Source organism: Chiloscyllium punctatum, chromosome 15, assembly GCF_047496795.1.
Source record: "Chiloscyllium punctatum isolate Juve2018m chromosome 15, sChiPun1.3, whole genome shotgun sequence".
Lineage (NCBI taxonomy): Eukaryota > Metazoa > Chordata > Chondrichthyes > Orectolobiformes > Hemiscylliidae > Chiloscyllium > Chiloscyllium punctatum.
The window spans coordinates 29050161-29067377 of record NC_092753.1 but is presented as its reverse complement, the minus strand read 5'-3'; the positions used below and the strand labels follow the sequence as shown (position 1 = coordinate 29067377).

General features: G+C 40.6%; 1 protein-coding gene across 7 annotated transcripts in view; it reads left to right on the top strand.

Moving 5' to 3' along the window:
* The window catches only part of glra2 (glycine receptor, alpha 2), a 196422-nt gene that overhangs the window by 103015 nt on the left and 76190 nt on the right, over nucleotides 1-17217 (top strand). For all 7 annotated transcript variants that reach the window (XM_072584843.1, XM_072584841.1, XM_072584845.1 and 4 more), the window contains 3 exons: nucleotides 3625-3707; nucleotides 4191-4328; nucleotides 16867-17081. In XM_072584843.1, the coding sequence (XP_072440944.1) occupies nucleotides 3625-3707; nucleotides 4191-4328; nucleotides 16867-17081 (436 nt within the window). The remainder of the gene's footprint in view (nucleotides 1-3624; nucleotides 3708-4190; nucleotides 4329-16866; nucleotides 17082-17217) is intronic.

The window sequence follows — 17217 nt, the reverse complement described above, 5'->3', positions numbered from 1 at the left end:
AAGCTCTACTCATTTGCCTTAGTTCTAATGAATATCAGTACAAAATATTTTACCAGTGGACAAGATAAGGCTGTAGGGCCAACATCTGCTTCCCTGAATACAGAAAATGACATGGTATTGTTTGAATCTCATTCGGCTACACTAAGCTATAACAGAGCTTGACAGTAAGTACCAGAAAAAGAGTCAGTGTTTTCATTGAATAATTGCCACCTTTGAATGTCTTTTGTTTGTTTCCAGTTTGTTGTGTTTTCTTGTAAATTCTTTCAAGCGATAATGAAAATGTGGGACTTTTTTTTAAAAATAAGACTTGCCCAGTGAATTTTCTACTTCTTCTGGTACAAAGTGTGGAGGAGTGGGCCACATATATTTATCTCAGATATTTATGGAAAATATTTGATATATAATAGACCCAACATCTTCTGCAAAGACAAGCTAGCATGTTGGATAAAGAGTCTTTGCTAAAATGTGCTGAAAATAAGGGGTCTGCAATGGCAAAATGAACATATATTCCTTTTTCTGGTCTTTAGAGTTTTCTAATATGCTCATACCACTGACAATCAATCATACTTATGTAATGTCCCAGTAGAATAGAAATGTGGAAACAGGCCATTTGACGCATTGAGTGTGCACTGAATCTCCAGGGAGCATCCTACCTTGACCCACCCCATCCCTGTAACCCTGCATTTCCCATGGCTAATCCACCTAGCCTGCATGTCCCTCAACACTCTGGGCAATTTAGCCGATAGAGGAAACCCACGCATATATGAGGAGAACATGCAAACTCCACGCAGATAGTTGTCCAAAGGTAGAATCGAACCTGGGTCCCTGGCACTGTGAGGTAGTGGTGCTCATCACTAAGTCATCGTGCCACAATTAAATGGAACAAAATGGCTTGGAACTAACTCATTGCCCAAGTACTATTTCTTTAAAACTGGCCTCTAAAGAGCATTAAAGCCTACTGAACTTGTGACCCTAAAATCAGAATACTACCCTTTGCACTATGCTAAGGGCTAACACTATTCTGCTCTTGTCTGACAAATGAAGTTTGGCTCAGAATCAGTTGTGAGCCCAAACTTGGTGAGAGGCATATTTAAGTATCCAGATCAGTGTTCTCAGTTTCAGGATGTTTCTGCAAGAGTTCCTCAGGATAGTATTCTATTTTAAACTCATTCAGCTCATTCACTAATGATGCCCTCCATCATAAAATCAGAAGTAGGGACATTTGCTGATAATTGTACAATGTTCAGCACTATTCAGCACTCCTCACATACTGAGGAAGTCCATGTTCAAGAGCAGTACAACCTGGACAATATCCTAGTTTAGGCTGTGAAGTGGCAAGTAATTTTCCCACCACACAAGTGCCAGGCAATCATCACATGCAACAAAAGATAATCTAACCAATGCCCTTTGACGTTCAGTAGCACTGAAAGCCCCCATAATCAACATCCCAAAGATTACTGTAGACCAGAATTGGGCAAGATATACAAATATTGTGGCACAAGAATAGGTCAGACACTAAGAATCCTGCAGTGAGTAACTCACCTTCTAACTTCTCTGTCACCTAAAGTCAGTGGTATGATGAATACTGCACATTTACCTGGATGAATGAAGCTCCAAAAACACTCAAAAGGCTTGATACCATTGAGGAGAAAGCAGCCTACTTTTCTGGCATTACATCCAAAAACATTCATTCACTCCACTTAGTAGCTTAGTAGCAGCAAAGTGTGCCAATTACAAAATGCTCTACCGAAATTCACCAAGAAATGGCACCTTCCACACAACCACTGCCATTTAGAAGGACAAGGGCATTTAAGTGCCTGTGGCACTGTCATCTGCAAGTTCCTCTCCAGCTACTCACTGTCCAAACTTGGAAATATATCACCATTCCTTCACTGTCACTGGGTCAAATTCCTGGAATTCCTTCCCTAAGGGCATGTGGGTATACCTACAGCAGTAAAGAAGGCAGCTCACCACCACCTTCAAGGGCAAATAGGATTGGGCAGTAATTGCTGGCCCAGCCAGTGACACCCACACAGCACTGAATGAGAGTAAGGAGATGGATCAGAGAGGAACGAAAGAGGAACGAATGTGTGTGAACTGAATTAATATTAGAAGTGACATGGTGATAAATCTAAAGTGCTGCGCATTTTCCCACATGGCCTAATCACTGGATTAAGGCATTCTGATTTGAATTAATGCTTTTATGAGGAATTTTACTTTCATGAGGAAAGACAGGTTCCAAAATCCATCGTGGTATCAGCTGCAAGATTGCTAGATTTGAAAATGTGCACCTGGGTTTCTTCGAGTCCAGGCTCACTCAACTTTGGAATGACTTCCCCCCTCCTCCCAGCAGCCCAGTTTTTAAAAATTCATTCACAAGATGTGGGTGTTGCTGGCTATAGCTAGCATTTATTTCCCAAAGGGCAGTTTAAGAGTCAACTGCATTGCTCTGGGTTTGGAGTCACATATAAGCCAGACCGGGTATGGATGACAGTTCTTTCCATCAGTCAAAATGGATTTTTCCTTGATAATCAACAACAGTTTCCACAGTCATCATTAGACTCTTCATTGCAGATTTTTATTGACCTCAAGTTTCACCATCTGTCATGGCAGGATTTGAACCCGGGTCCCCAGAATATTACCTGGGTCACTGAATTAATAGGCCACTACAATACCACTCGGCCATTACCTCCCCCTTATCAGAGCAGCTAATGTTGAAGGAGCCAGTGGGCTGCTGGCTTGCAGAATTGCAAAGAGAATCAAGTTTCTCCACAGCTTGAGGCCTCCTGCTGACAAGGTCAGTCAGTTCTGCTTGGCCTGCTACTGTCCGCCTGCTCTCTAACAGCAGTTAAATTCGATCACGTTGCATTATTAGACAGCATGATGTTCCTTTTCTCAGAGCGACTGCCTTCTGACCTCTGGGTGTAAAATTGCATTATAATCAAGTACAGTCTTTATGAAAAAGATAACTTCTGTGGCAAAGCAGTTTTCCACATTCAGCAAATCTTTGCACTAAAATGTCGTAAAGAACCACAAATGTCTTATTTGTTTGTGTGATCTGTCAGTGCAATGAAAATAATGTGCAGTCCTTTCCTGGACATTAACAAAAAATTCCCTTAAATAAGAAGCAATTCTGCAGCATGATCTCATCTCCTTCAAGAACTGCGTTGAAATTAAATCAAATGTGTTGCACCGAGGGCAGCTTACCCTCACACCCATCTGTGTGGAGATGGATCCAGGTCACAAAAGTGAAACAGTGACTCCAATCACAAAGCCTGACACAGATTAGGATAATTAATGTCTCTACACCATGGGAGGCAAAGCTAAAAGCAGAAGCTGGACTTTGTGTAAAAATAGGCCTAATTTTGTAAGTTCCAATACTGTCATGGAATCTTATTAATGGCAGAGTCAACAATACCAAGAACTGTCCCTGTTGACCAGTCCCATTTCAAAAGATTCCACATGAGTACGGAAACCTTGCAAAATTAATTCCTTTGTGTCAATAATTGAAGTGTATAAATCCACCATGACAAAGAAGACAAGAAAGAAGATACTTCCAGATCAATGCATTTTTCGGTCTTCTGTAGGCAACTCATTACCTGATGTGCTGCCTATTTTTCTCAGACTGACGCTAACGTTATCCTGTCCAATGGATTTGAAAAATTTTCCAATGGATGTGCAGACATGTGCGATGCAATTGGAGAGCTGTAAGTAATTGGAATCCATGAGCATGTATACAAGTCGGTAACTGTTATTGCATCTCTACCAACAACAAATTACTAAAACTTTCGAATAATCATATACGTTCTTAAATGTGCTATTATCTTAATTTAACATCATGCATATAATCTTCAGTCCAATGTGCTATTGTCCTTGATTTGTAACATTTCAAATAAAAGCCAATACAGTTGCTTTTCTTCATCTTCATTAGATGACTGGAATGCTTGGCTTACATCTGTCTCCGACCATTTCCATTATACCCTTGACCATACCCAACATCCTGCACATCGTCCATGGTTCATATCCTTGAAAACACATCTTCATCGGACGAAGATAAAGCTTCAGTAAGCCAGTCTTCATTTCCATCACTTTTCTTTATATCTTTTAGTATGCTTCAGCCATCTGTTTCATGAAATGTCTTTTGCTGATTCAATAAAAACTCCCATTGATTCCTTTGTGTTGGCCTGCAGTTGGATACACAATGAATGATCTGATTTTTGAGTGGCTGGATGGAGAACCTGTGCAGGTTGCAGAAGGACTGACCCTTCCACAGTTTCTTCTCAAGGATGAAAAGGAACTAAAATATTGTACAAAGCATTATAATACAGGTGGGTATGAGTTACTTTCAGAATAATGGCGTCCATTAAGGGGAACTTATGGTTTGAGGGTAAAAAGTAATGTGGTCAGGTGGTGTCACTAAATCATTAACACTACTGTGGTTAGAACAAAATAATAAATCCATTGTTTTAGAGCAATACAGGTAGTAACATCAAACAGAGCAAATCTTCATTGCTGCTGCTGCCATTCATCATTACCAGTCAAATTCTTAGCTTCCCAGAAGCAAAATTACTCCTTTAGTGCATGTCTCCTGCTGTACAATTAAACAATCTCTATTAAAACTGGAAGAGTTTTTCAAAATTAACACTGTGACCTTGTAATCCAAGCGAATAGCAAATTTTGGATATTAGGTGCCTGCACTGCACAATCTCACTTCCATTAAGCTGAATGGAGAGCAGGTCATGGCCATCATTCTTCAATCTTTGAATTGTACTCTTATTGCATGAGAGCAACTAATCATCAAATCTATTCCAGTTCCTTCAACTGTTATGGTTAGATAGTTCATTTAATGTATTATTCCCTGGGGATGAACTTTTGTCTTCCATCTCCACAGAAATGGCAGGAACATGATAGGGTGAGGCCTATTTACCAGCTCCCACCCTGCCCTCACCCCTCACCCAACTGCTGATCATGATGGCCATTCTGCTGAAACCACCATCCTAAGGAAAAGGCAGCCCCATATCTCCTGCAATGATCATCATAGTATTTAGCTTGCCATCAGTTTATAACGAGTTTGCTGTTCAGCTGTAGATCAGACTAAATGCTGATCCTGCCAGCAATGCTAACCTTCCAAGAACAAATCAACAAAAAAGTTTATTTTGTAATGGGTAACTATAACTCTATTGGTGTTGTAATTTTGGTTATTCAGCACCTGGCCACATATTCACCTTCAATTAATATGTACTCATTTGCTGGTATGTTGCATGTTTAACAACAGTGATTATGCTTCAATGTTAATCCATTGGCTCTGGTAAAATACCGTTTCATGATGTAACTAGTTATTAAGTAACTGCAAGTTCTTTCTATTTCCTTAATAACATTGAACAATACTGTTAAGTATTGACGTTTGCATTAACTCTCTATTCAATGTCGTTTACTGAAAGTAGCCAGATGACACTTGCATTGCAATGATCTCTCTTGAGATGTACCTATCCTTACAAACAGCCTTATTATGTAGCCAGGGCAGAATGAATACATCCAATTTTTGGAGGACCCTCTGGAAGCAAAGCCATGCCAGGTGCAAATGTGAACAGATGTCACCTGTAGTGTAGGTTACTGGGTGTCCACTACTATCTTTTCGAGCAAGGTACTGTTAGAGGTTTTATTTCGATTGATACTGTGTTTTTCCTAACAGTGGAAACAATAAAAGACCTGATTATTAACATTGCCAAATCAAAGCAGTTGGTAAGCAGTTTGGCTAGTTGTGGAGTACAAGTCTTCAGTGTCGTTATTATACAAGAAGAATGGTGTTTGTGTTGTGTAAATGTGCCTTCAATTAAAGCTAGTTGTATCAATGCATAACATTTCCATTTTTGATCTCAGTGATTTTTTAAAGAAGTTTGAAACAATGACTAATAATGTATTCAAATACAAATGATTCAGACTCATTTGCTACCATTTTTTAAGTGAATCATCTGAGCCAGACATAATAAACAGACTTGAGAAAAATGACAGTCTTTGATACTGCATGAGAAAAGCATGCTAATTGGTTGAGCTATCAATGGCATGGAGGTGCAGCCAGAACAGTTAACTGTCAATCAGAATTGTAAGACAAAATGTTTCACCTTCTTGACTCCTTTTATCAATTAATCAAGTGAATTCTCAACCATCAACTGGGTTCAAATTTGCTTCAGCTCTTTGCTTGAGTCACACATAAATTGATAGATCTGTTGGGTTTGGGCCCAATGCAATTCTTCTCTTGCTAACTGCATTCACTGTTAGTGTCTCAGAGCAGACATTTTTTCTTGAAAGCTTTTACCCTTTTATGAGCTTCATTCATTGAGGTTGAGTTGCCACCCCAGTGATTTTATTTTTTCTCCCTATTGAGGAACATACACAACATGGTGTGATTTCGCTAGCCATCAGAAAACAAAATCAGATTTCTATTCAGTCAAATAAGATGCCCAATAGGTAATCTTAAGCTGGGTGGCTTGGGTTGGGTGGAAATTAAAAAGCAAAAATCTCAAACACATCTTAAACCCACCCAGTTTTCTGGTGGTGAGGTGAACAACAAGCAACTAATCCACTCTCCGGTGCTGAGTTGACTACTGAAAAGGGAATACTGAAAAGTTCAAACAGATCCTAATGCTGAGGTTTTGTGGTATTTGGGTAAAATCTATACTTTAGGATTCACCTCTGATGTGAATCTCTGGTCTATTGCACATCAGGGAAATATTAGGGAGGATTGATAGACAATCAGGACTTATATTTTCCATCTTTGCATTGCCAGAAAAGTGCTGATAGTAGACAAGTTAAAAATGTACCTGCCTTGACTGAGCTATGAAAATGTACTACCTTTTATTTTCTAGCATTTAAAAGCCTGTTAGGTATTCTGTTCATTGACCATAACATTCAAAATGATGTGCACTTTATAGCTTCTGTTCTTTAAAGTGTTTATTTTTGTTCTTCAGGTAACCTAATTTATTCTTCATTTTTCCTTGCCCCATATATTGTCAGATCTATCATAATAATGGTGGGGAACTGTTTGAATCTAAATATTATACTAAATTCTAATACTGTTCTAACTTAGTGGTTAGCACTGCTGCCTCTCAGGTCCAAGGACCCAGGTTTGATTTGGGTGACTGTCCGTCTGGAGTTTGCATGCTCTCCCTGTGTCTGCGTGGGTTTCCATTGGGTGCTCTGGTTTCCTCCCATTGTCCAAAGATGTGCTGGTTAGGTGGACGAGTCATGGTTTATGCAGGGTTATGAGGATAGGGTGGGGGTGGGGGGGTGGGGGGGAGGGGGGTTGGGGGGTTGGGTCTGGGTGGGATGCTCTTTGGAAGGTTGGTGCAAAATTAATGGCTGAATGGCCTGTTTCTGCACTTGTAGGGATTCTATGATGCACACTTGAATGTTATGAAAGTAACTGCAATACCTTGACTGGTAGCTTTCAATCATTATTTTGCTGTGATTCATGCTTTAAATTGCTGGGTAGAGATAGGGAGCAGTCATTTTGTGGAGAATTTCTCCTGCTGTGCCTATATGAAGCTTTGTTTTCCTGATATTACAAATGGGGAATGTGGGTTACAAACCACATTTTCTTTTTTTGAATAAAAGGCCAGAATGATAGCTTCCAGAAAAACTGACAACTTAAATTATTGTTTTTTTTAATGTGGTGATGAGGATTTACACTGAAAATGCATCAGCATGTGAGTTTGTTTCAATACAAACTATATTTTAATATTGTTCAATATCAACACGACCAGCTATCCTTCATAGCCACACATTCAGATGACAAGCAATATGAATTCGACTGGGACAACACTACTATTATAGGACAAGCCAAACAGAGAACAGCCAGGGAATTCCTAGAGGCATGGTACTCAACCACAGATTCAATCAATAAGCACATTGATCTGGACCCAATATTCCGGCCGCTGCAGTGGACAGCTGGAACTGACAACCGGAAGCGGCAGAGACAAACCACTATAAATGCCGGAGGAAACATCACAGAAGCGCTTCACAGGAGGCTCCCAAGCACTGAGGATGTCACCTAGGCAGGGGACAAAACGTCTGCAACACAAATTCCCAGCTCGGCGAACAGAACCACAACAACGAGCACCCGAGCTACAAATCTTCTCCCAAACTGAGACACCTCATGATTTAGAACTGGGAGTCCTGGAGTCCATAATTGGGTTCAAGGCCAGGATTGGAGCAATGATAGGGGGATTGAGGAATTAGGAGCAGCAGTGATGGGGAGGAAGTTGGGAATAGTGATTGGTTCCTTCAACGTACAGTAAGGAGCAGCACAGATCTTGATTCTAGATTCTAGTATGTTACTCGTTTGTCTTCTCGGAGGCTGTTCAAGGCCTCCAATTTTCATGATTTGTAGTCTTTGATGATATTTGCTGTCTCAGGGAAAACTAATATTGCACTGAGTCCATGATAATGGCAGTAAGCTCTGTATTTACATATGCTGAAGCAGTCACGCTAGCCTGAGCTGTGGGGTAAAGGGTGCCATTTTGTTTGCAACATGGTGATTAGCACATCTCCTGCACCCCAATGACCTAGCCTTAACCTATACTTCAACTAACATCACAAGAACAGATGATATCATAATGGATTGTCTTTTTATTGTTTTGGGGATCTTAATGTGCATCAATTACTGTGCTTGTTGCAATAATACACACACTTTAAACGTATTTAACTTGCCTGTGAAGGTCTTTGAGATCTCCCAAGGTCATGAAAAGTGGTATATGAGTACAAATTCTTTCCTTTTTGCTCTTTAGTATCTCTACATTCTACAAAGTGTTTGTATCACATATATTTCTGTCCTTTGGAAATTTATACCTTGTAACCAGTGGAGCCCTCATACCTCAGCCCTGAGTAGTACTTGCTCTGGTAGGAGCACAGGAATATAAAAAAAATACTCTGCAATTCATCTGACTGGTCTAAAAACTTAATACTGTACAATCACTGGCAAATACCAATCTGCATCTCCCTTAAATCCTTCTTCATGTTCAGTGTTTATTGTGTTCCTGGGTTATCCATTTCGCATGGTTACCGCCTCAGTGTTAAACTCATTTAATCTGAAATGGCTGTGCACGTTCCAGAGCCTAAACTTGATTTATCTCTCCTTGTTTTTGAATCATGAATTTATCATTGAAGCTCAGTTTATATTTTCCTGAAATATTTTGAAAATAGCTATCCCTCTTTAGCATTCCTAATGTCATAGAATCCCTACAGTGTGGAAACAGGCCATTAGGCCCAACAAGTCCACTCCAACTCTCCGAAGAGCAACCCACCCAAACCCACTCCCCTACATTCCCCCTGACTAATGCACCTAACGTACACACTATGGGCATTTTTTAGCATGACCAATTCACCTGATTTGCACATTTTTGAACTAGAACACCGGGAGGAAACCCATGCAGACATGGGGAGAATGTGCAAACTCCACACAGACAGTCGCCTAATTGAACCCGGGTCCCTGGAGCTGTGAGGCAGCAGTGGCTAACCACTGAGCCACCATGCCATCCTATCTTCTTAAACAAAAAACTAAGCTAAAATGTGCTAAAGGAAATTCACTTGCCCATGAGAAAAAATCTACTTGAGGTGGTTAAGTTCTTGAGCTGCAATTTTTACATTAACAATCTACTACCACCCTTGAAGCATTTAAAAAAAAAACTCATATCCTTTAATCACTGTAGGACTCATTGATTTTCTGTAACACCATGAGATACAGAAGCAAAATTAGGCCATTTGGCCAATCAAGTCTGTTCTGCCATTCAATCACAACTGATATGTTTCTCAACCCCATGCTCTTGCCTTCTCCCCCTAACCCTGGAGCCCATTACTAATGAAGAGCCTAACTACCTCTCACTTAAATACACTCAATGACTTGGCCTCCACAGTCTTCTACGACAATGAGTTCCACAGATTAACCACCATCTGGTTGAAGAAATTGTCCCTTATCTCTGTTCTAAAGGGCCATCCCGTCACTGTGAGGGAATGCCCCTGGTCCTTGTCTCTCCTTCTAGTGGAAGTACCTTCTCCACATCCAATCTATCTAGGTCTCTTAGTATTTTGTAAGTATTAATGAGACCTTCCACATCCTTCTAAACTCCACTGAGTATATAATTAGAGTGCTGAACTGTCCCTCATTAGTCAAGCCCTTCTTCCCGAGGATCATCCTTGTGAACCTGTTTTTGACCCTCTCCAATGCTTGCACATTCTTCCTTCAGTATGGGGCCCAAAACTGCTCACAATATTCCAAGTGGAGTCTGACCAAAGTCTTAGATTAGATTACTTACAGTGTGGAAACAGGCCCTTCGGCCCAACAAGTCCACACCACCCCGCCGAAGCGTAACCCACCCATACCCCTACATACCCACCCATACCCCTACATCTACATCTACCCCTTACCTAACACTACAGGCAATTTAGCATGACCAATTCACCTAACCTGCACATCTTTGGACTGTGGGAGGAAACCGGAGCACCCGGAGGAAACCCACGCAGACACGGGGAGAACGTGCAAACTCCACACAGTCAGTCGCCTGAGGCGGGAATTGAACCCGGCTTATACAGCCTCAGCAGTAGATCTCTGTTCTTGAATTCTAGTCCTCTTGAAATGAATATCAACCAACTGAACCTGCATGTTAATGTTAAGAAGGTTCTGAGCTCGGACTGCTAATCCCTTTGTTTTTCAGATTTCTGAAGTCTTTCCCTGTTTAGAAAATGGTCTCCATCTCGATTCTTGCTACCGAATGCAAACCCTTATAATTTCTCACATTGTATTACATCTGCCACTCCTTTGTCCTATCTCCTAGTCTGTCCAAGTCTTTCTGCAGCCCTCCTGCTTCTGCAGCACTACATGTCCCTGCACCTATAGTTGTGTCACCTACAAACTTAATATTACTGCCTTCAGTTCCTTTGTCTAGATCGCTAATGTTTTACATATAATGGGTAATTGGGAATGGAAGTATCAGAGGGACTTTGTGAGGCACTATGGTGGAGTGGATAGATCATGGAGGTCATAAGATGACATTGGGAAAATCTGGGGTTGACCAAATGTGAGAGTGAGGACTATTGGGCCTTAGGTCTTAAATTGAAATTGGAATGAAGTCCCACATCACTGAGGTGACATAGTAAACAGCTTGCCTTGGCAAATGGCAGCTCCTGTGGCTGTCCCCAAATATGGCTGTTTGAATTACAGTGAGCACTACACCTCCCACCCCAGACCAAGACCCCATCTTTGTTGGCACTTTCTCCCAATATGGGCATGGGAAGCTGGGAATATTTCCAGGTTTCTCGAGATTCAATGGACAGCAAGTCTTCACCCCTGTCTTTTCTGACTTCTGATTCACCAACACCTCAATTTGGAAATTCCCAACCTTGGATTCAAACCCCTTCAAGGCTATGGTCCTACCTATCTCAGAAACAACACCCCAAAAGCCTGATTGGGCTTGTTAACCTGAGCCAATCAGGGAGCCTTGGCTGACATAATTAAACAGGGGATTCAGAGACTGCTCACTTCAAGGACTAACTGTGAGCTGGCTGGCCAAAGCCAATATACTGTGCGCACTTAAATAAAGGGTGACTTGGTGACGGGATACCAGCCTCTGTGCAGTTATTTCACTTTCCCTTTACAAAGCTTCTTAAAAATGCACAGCTATGAATGTTGCCTCCAGCAGGATATTTTACCTAACGTGCAATATTTATGCTATCCCTCATAACATAAGTACTGTGCATTAAAAAAACTCAACAAAATTGTTCATGGCAGCTGGTTATTATGTACAAACATTGCATTCACAGGCTAAAAAGAAGCAATTAGACTCCAGTTGAGAAGAATGCTTCATATGGTCACAAATAAGATGGAGTCGGAGATCTTATACCATCAGGTCACATGCAATGATGTCATCGTGTACATATCACTTAAGGGTATACTAACATACCGTCCCCCTTTAAGGTTTACTGAGACACTGATCATGAGACAAAATGCAACACCCACCTCTTTTAATAAGATTATAGTCACCCAAACGCATTGTTCCTTTGGTTATTCAGCATGAGGTTTTACCTGGTTATGCTGCTATGAGGAAACATAGGGTGTTTACCTACACTGAAGCCGTGTAGTAGATGTTTTAGGAACTCTTCATTACATGTGTTTGAAATAGTTACTATGTGACAGTGGTACTTTGAGTATAGTATGCTGGCAGTATGAAACTCCCCAGCTGTTTACTCAGGTGCAACTTAAATCCCTTTTTCATTGCTTTAAGCACATCTGATTACATCAGGTAAACAAGCATCTTCTAAATTGCCTGAAGAGCAAAACTCAACCAGGCCTGAGCAGAATGCTCAGTGCTGTCCCAGAACTCCTCTGTGTGTGTTGTAGCTCATTGACTCTGACAGAACTGATACTGTGACATTAGTTCACTGCACCTCTCCTTTATTCAACATCATCAGAGGAATTGACTTGGAAAAATTACTCTACTTGCCACTGTGAAGGAAGTAGGTTAGAATGGGCTCTTAAAATGACATGGTAACTGAAGCCTCAGGGTTAATAACAACTATATAAATATATTGGTGTCAGTACTGCTCTCTTATTTTCAAAAACGAAAGCAAAATAATGCATATTCTAGAAATTGGAAATAAAAACAAAGAGCTGAAGAAACTCAGCATGCCTGACAATATCTATGGAGAGAAAAGCAGTTTGAGTCCAGTATGAATTATAACTCATAATTGAACACAGTGTCAAAATATCACCAAGGACTGAAGCAGTTCAAGTAGATGGTTCATCAATGAAGCTTCTCTTCGGAAATTGAGGATGGGCAATGATGTTAGCCTAGCCAGTGACATCCAAATCCTAGGAAAAGTGTACATCGCATTGGGTAGACTCTTGTGTGCTGCTTGTGTGGTTAGTTTGGTGGCATTTAATCGGGTGCAATGATACTGTATGGGGAACCTGCCACCTTCCCAGCTCCATCCGGGATGGAAAGGCCTTCCTGACACTCCCCCATCCCTCTTTCCACAACCAATTGAGATGATGAAGTAGGCAATTAATACCCTCCTTAGGGCAGAATCCTGCTATCACTGGTGTTAATGCAGCAGTGAGCAGGGAACAGGCTTATTTGATCGGAAACACAGCAAACAAACTCTTGTCATATTACCTTGTGGGTTGTCAGGATGTGGCTAATAAGTTTCCTCATTCAAAGCCACTCATTGCCTGTTCAAGGAACCCGACAGAGAACTTGATGCTGATTTTCCTCTCAATCAGATCCCCTCTGTGACATGTATATCGTTTCAGCAAACAAAATTAATGCAGAGAGAAAAATACAGTCATATATTTATTCCTTTTAAAAAAGGACAAAACTAGCTTAAAAATCCAACTTCAACATACAAGTTCAATATAGTGGTATCTTTCCCATTGTGTATGTATCTTAGAATCCCTACAGGGTGGAAACAGGCCATTCAGCCCAAATGTTCACACCAACCCTCTGACGAGCACCCACCCAGACACATTTCCTTACCCTATTACTCTACATTTAACCCTAACTAACAGCACATCCCTGAACACTATGGTCAGTTTAGCACAGCCAATTCACCTAACCTGCACTTCCTTTGGATTGTGGGAGGAAACCCACACAGACACAGAGACAGTGTGCAAACTTCACACGGACAGTTGCCTGAGGTTGGGTTGGTTCCCTGATGCTGTGAGGTAGCAGCACTAACCACTGAGTCACCATGCCACCCTGTATGGTATGGCTAATGTTGGTGGCACAGCTTGTCAGGAGCAGGTGAATGGCAGTATGGTGCCAGTATTTGTTTGAGTTTAGTGAGTTCACTGCTGACCAGAATCAGAGGTTTCTTTTAACACTGATCAGATGCACAGCCAAATTCCTGATCCACACTCACTGACAGGAAGGCTCCATAACCTACTAAATATTACAAAAGTTCAGGACATAGGTGGAAAAATATCATTATTTTCCAAATGAACTGTTGAATCCCTTAGGTTTGAGGGAGTTGCACCACAGCCTACAGCAATTAATATTAATACAGCAATTGATAGTCAACCTGGGTGTATGGCAAATAATTAATTGTAAATAATCATGGTGTATATGATGGTCACTTTAATAAACCTAGCAAAACATATCTTACCACAAAACTGTGCCGATTTTATCCTGTGGGATATTAGTTACTCTGATAAGATTATTCCTCACTCTATATTGTGCAAAATTATGAAGGAGATTAACTAAAAGGGAAAGTTGCCTATACAAAAATGAGCAGAAGGTGAAGCCAGCCATTTCTCGCAGCCACTGTGCAGTAGCAACATGAGTGGTATTCTGAACCAGCAGAGTGCTGCCATCAGACCAAAAACTCTATTCTGTCTAATGACACAAACAGTATGCAGTGAATGAATTTCAGTGATAATAGGATGCCAAGTTTGAAGACTGTCAGAATCACAAACACAACTTATCAAACTCAATGGTAAGGCCCTGGGGAGTATTGCTGAGCAGAGACCTTGGAGTGCAGGTTCATAGTTCCTTGAAAGTGAAGTCACAGGTAGATAGGATAGTGAAGAAGGCGTTTGGTATGCTTTCCTTTATTGGTCAGTGCATTAAGTACAGGATTTGGGAGGTCATGTTACGGCTGTACAGGACATTGGTTAGGCCACTATTGGAATACTGCATTCAGTTCTAATGTCCCTAGTAGCGGAAGGAGTTGTGAAACTTGAAAGAGTTCAGAAAAGATTGACACGGATGCTACTGGAGTTGGAATGTTTGAATTACAGGGCGATGCTGAATAGACTGGGGCTATTTTCCCTGGAGCATCAGAGGCTGAGAGTGATTTTATAGAGGTTTTAAAACATCATGAGAAGCATGGACAGGGTAAATAGACAAGGTATTTTCCCTGAGATGGGGGTATCTAAAACTAGAGGGCATACATTCAAAGTGAGTAGGGAAAGATTTAAAAGGGAGCCAACAGGCAACTTTTTAATGCAGAGACTGGCGCATGTATAGAATGAGCTACTAGAGAAAATGATGGAGGCTGGTACAATTTTAGTATTTAAAAGGCATCTAATGGGTACATGAATAGAAAGGGTTTAGTGGAATATGAGCCAAGTGCTGGTAAATGAGACTAGATTAGTTTAGGAAACCTGGTCATCACGAATGAGTTGGACCGAAGGGTCTGTTTCTATGGCTCTCTGACTCTAACTCCCATGAACTGTTCACAACAGGCAAAGTATTGATCATACTTAACCAACCTACTCTTGCAAAACTCAGTACGTAATGCCTAACATTAGATGTGGTTCTATGATTAGACAATACTTGCTGAATAAAACTAAATGTGTACTAAGATTTTAATATTAATTTATGATAAGCTAAATTTTGACCTCAGAATGACTTTATGCACTGAGGAGCTGTAGGAAAAAGGAACATTCCAAGTTTGATGCTTATTTTTATGTATAAAACAAAAACTTGTAGGGGAAAGAGGCCGATAATTCCTTAGTGCAATCCCCATAGAAACACATTGACCAATGGGAATTGATATCTCAACTAATCAGGAACCTTTCCTTATACAGTAAGAACTGTTGTTCCCTTTGAAATACGGCCCTCATATGGGTAAAAGGAAAAACAAGTTTCAACGACATCTGTTTTCAGTTCAGTTAAGCAATGATTAAAAATTACAGTCCCAGAGACCTCAGAACCCCAATGTCTCTGGGAGGGATTTAAATTTTCAAGCAATCTGGTCTCTGCCAGTTACCACTTTTTGAAGTGCATTAATGAGCTTGTTAAGGGGCCTATAGGTTTGCAGTTGTAGTATTGAATCTTTAATTTGATGAACCTCAACAGTCTGGTGCATGAAACTACACTGCTGCTGGGTTAGCTGCAAGGTTTTCAGAAATTTTCTTTCCATTTATTTAAGGGTGACCTTTGTTCTTTGCAATTCCAGCTCTCTACTGTAATCCAACTTTTATGGCCTCTTTCACCACAATGTGCTCTCCTGGTCCTCTAAGGAGCTCCTTTCTGTAAAATGCTGACACATCTCAAATTGGCTTATCTTGCTTTTGTCAATGGTGCCAGTCAGGAAACTCCCACCTCCTGGAGATGCTTGGCATCACTAATTGGGTATTTTGTTTGCCTCCTGACTAGTCAGACTAGGTAAATTTATCAATAACATCACAAGTGCTTAGACAAGCACATGGATGATTTTGGGATAGTCTAGGCGGACGAGCTGAGAATAGTTCACAGGTTAGCACAACATCGAGGGCCGAAGGGCCTGTTCTGCGCTATGTTGTTCTAAGTGCATTGCAGTTCAGGTGCTGCATCATTCATCCAAATGACAGATTCCCAAAAGCACATTGAAAGTCTGACCCATAATTTTTGGCTTACTCATGCAGTAACATTCTCATTAAGCACTGTAGCCTGTGTGCTGAGTAGAAGAATAATGCTGTGTAGTTGTTTTGGATTGCACCAAGTGCTGGTCTCCTGTTTATGTCAGGATAACTAGCTAAGTAATCTTGCCTCAAGCATTAACTCATACTCAGCGATGAGTCATGAACAATTAGCATTTTGAACTTCAGGCAACTAAGAAAATGAGCTGAGGTTATAATAATTTACTTTTTTATCTTCAATTGTATTACTTCTAATGACAGAATATTTGCCTTTTCTTCTATATGTACTTGAGTTTTGTATTTAAACAAAAATCACACTAAACCAAATCAGACTAAATTCTCTTTACAATACATTCATGAAGTATGAGTAAGATGGGATGTAACGGCAGCTTAGTATGCTGCTACAAATATACTAAAGCTTTAAAGGAGTGTAACAAGTCTATCTCAATGATCCTGTGATTTTCTTTTAACAGGGAAATTTACCTGCATTGAAGTGAAGTTCCTCTTGGAAAGACAGATGGGTTACTATTTAATCCAGATGTACATTCCAAGTCTGCTGATTGTCATTTTGTCCTGGGTTTCATTCTGGATTAACATGGATGCAGCTCCAGCGAGAGTAGCACTGGGTATCACGACAGTGCTGACAATGACTACACAGAGTTCTGGCTCTCGAGCTTCACTTCCAAAGGTGAGAAGCTCCCAACCGTACTTTATTGTACTGTTATTAATATATTACTAATTTATCAAGAAATATTAGATTTGAATCAGGTTCATCCTAGACAAGGAATTCTAATATTTGTTTATTTCTAACCAATTTGCAATTA